Below are 2,408 nucleotides of genomic sequence, written 5' to 3' on the forward strand. Positions count from 1 at the left end.
GAAATCAAGTTCTGTTTTGTTTCGGACCTTGATTCGACCTTCTGTCTTCTTAATTCGTAAAAATAATTAATATTTGATAGTCTTTAACGCGACGGTCACCACGTTCCCTTCAGTAAAATAGAAATCTTGTATTGACCAAATCGAGTTGAAATTTTACTGAGGCGCCAAAACAAAACTGAACCGTAACCAAAAGCAGCACTTAACCACACCCTTTTAAATGCTTGCAGAAACTTGGACGAAGTTTTTTTTTTTTGTACTTATTTTTACAGCACTGCTCACACTCACAGCACTGCTGACACTAGGCCTCTCTTGGCAAGCCATTACTATTTACCGACCTGTGCCTTCAGTCGATTGACCCTATCACGGAGTAAGTATACTTGTGGTAATACTCATTTAGTTTGGTATGTTTGGCGTTTTGAAGCAACAAGGATGATAAAGATATGTTTACCAGGTGTTTGACAATTTTAATGCGAAATCCGTAAAAACAAAGGATTTCTAACTTCTTTTCCGAGTATATTCCTATTCCGGAATACCGCCAAACGAACGCAACCTCAGCTTGTTGTTTTGTTTTTTTTTTCCTTTCTTGAACACCTTTTGCATCCATAAAATGTTATTATCATTTGCTTTAGTTGTCGTCAATACATATCAAATCGATATGACTTGTTATTTAAGTCGGTAATTACTGGAAGACTAAAACACATACGGGACGAGTGATTGTTAACATTTCATTAAACCACAACATGGTAAATATGGTCACCTGGTTACACAAATAATAGAAGAGTGAAAGCAATCTTTCCGTCTCGTTCTACGTAGTTGTCTCGTAGAATACCTCAATATCAGAGGGAGTAAACGCGTAGCTTCCTCCTCCTGCATAAAAACTACAGGAAGAAAAAGACAAATAATACCCTGGGGGAAGGGGGTAAGTATGGCCACACTGAGTGAACGAATTTCGGTGACTGGCAGCGTTGTCATATATGATGATGTCGGATCCACCACCAAAGGTCGGTCCGTAAGTGGAACATCTGTATATAGCGTATCTCTGTTGTCCTGACTTGACCTGCAGCTTAACAGGAGCGTAGCCATTGATGTTATACAGTGAGTAGATAAACGATTTACTCGATGAAGCGTAACCACAAGAACCTAAAAGGAAAGATTTATTAAATTTCTTTTTAAAAAATTCTTATTACGATGATTATGATTATGATTGTGTTATAATATAAATGATTTAGTCTGAAACCCTAGAAACCCGCACCACTTATATATTTACTCATGTAGGGGGTTGTTCCAGTTTACCGGCTATCTTTCTTCGTTAAATTATTTATAAATTATATATATGATCTTTTAATTGTAGCTTATTCAACTTTCAAATTTCACGGCTCTTGAAGAACTGCAGTTTTATTGATACCCAAAAACATTTTCACCTTAAATTGAACAAAGAAAAACTAGTTACAGAGTCATATAATGATTTCCCTTTCAACACAGAATCGGCCTTTGCTAGCAAGAGAGATAGAAGTGGGAAGAACGAGCGCAAGCATTGACATTGCCAATTTAGCTAGTATTCAACCAAGACACTCCACGCTTTAATTTAGCTGAAAATAAAGGTTCATTTTATTATTAATCATTAAATATCAAAAAAGAAGAGCAGAGGCTTACACACGAACACAAGTAACTCAACCATATTAGGATTTTAACTTCTTTTCCAAATTTAAACCACAACACGGCAACTAAAACACCCAAAAAAAAAATGCCGCAAAAAGGATTTCATGTATACATAGTAAATATATGGAGATGGTACAAAACACATGGTTTTCTTTTGTTTTTTTTTTTTGTTTGTGTTCGCTGTTTTGGCCCTACCCACAAACCGCACCCTGGTCGTACTTAGACTCTTTCCTTTGGATTAAATGTTCCAAGCATGATGGAGTTATGCGATTGTAGACATTATAAATTAAAGTGGGTATTTTGACCTTATGAAGAGTCCCATTTAGTTGTTTTGCGAACATTTTCAGCGGGCATGTCGCACGGGAGGCTATAAATGATTCTGGCTGCCCTACAATGTATTGATTCTAAAGAATTAAATTCGTTTTTATTTGTACAACACCCCCAAATTGGTAACGCATATCTAACCGATGGTAAAATGACTTTGAAATATAGATCTAAAAGCGAATTCCTAGGTAAAAAGCGGCTGCGTTTGATCAGGTTGAGCTTGTTAACAAACCCTCTCTTAAGCTCTGATATGTGATTCGTCCATGTGAGCTTGTTTATATTATGTGCTGAAATATTAGCAAATGCAGTAAGGAATGATCCAAAAATACGCGGTATTAAAGTTTTTGATACTGCGTATCAAGAAAAGCGGATAAAATTCAATGACAATAGCTATTGTTTGGCGCTGCAAGTATTGCCATAAAAGG

At 36.3% G+C, this 2,408-nt stretch overlaps 1 protein-coding gene across 1 annotated transcript in view; it reads right to left on the minus strand.

Moving 5' to 3' along the window:
* Nucleotides 1-584: 584 nt before the first annotated feature.
* Nucleotides 585-2,408, minus strand: part of LOC137970746 (basement membrane-specific heparan sulfate proteoglycan core protein-like) — a 63,501-nt gene continuing 61,677 nt past the window's right edge. The window contains exon 8 of the mRNA XM_068817302.1: nucleotides 585-1,140. Within this exon, the coding sequence (XP_068673403.1) occupies nucleotides 806-1,140 (335 nt within the window). The 3' untranslated portion in view covers nucleotides 585-805. The remainder of the gene's footprint in view (nucleotides 1,141-2,408) is intronic.

Source organism: Montipora foliosa, chromosome 9 (assembly GCF_036669935.1).
Source record: "Montipora foliosa isolate CH-2021 chromosome 9, ASM3666993v2, whole genome shotgun sequence".
In the NCBI taxonomy this organism is placed as follows: Eukaryota; Metazoa; Cnidaria; class Anthozoa; order Scleractinia; family Acroporidae; genus Montipora; species Montipora foliosa.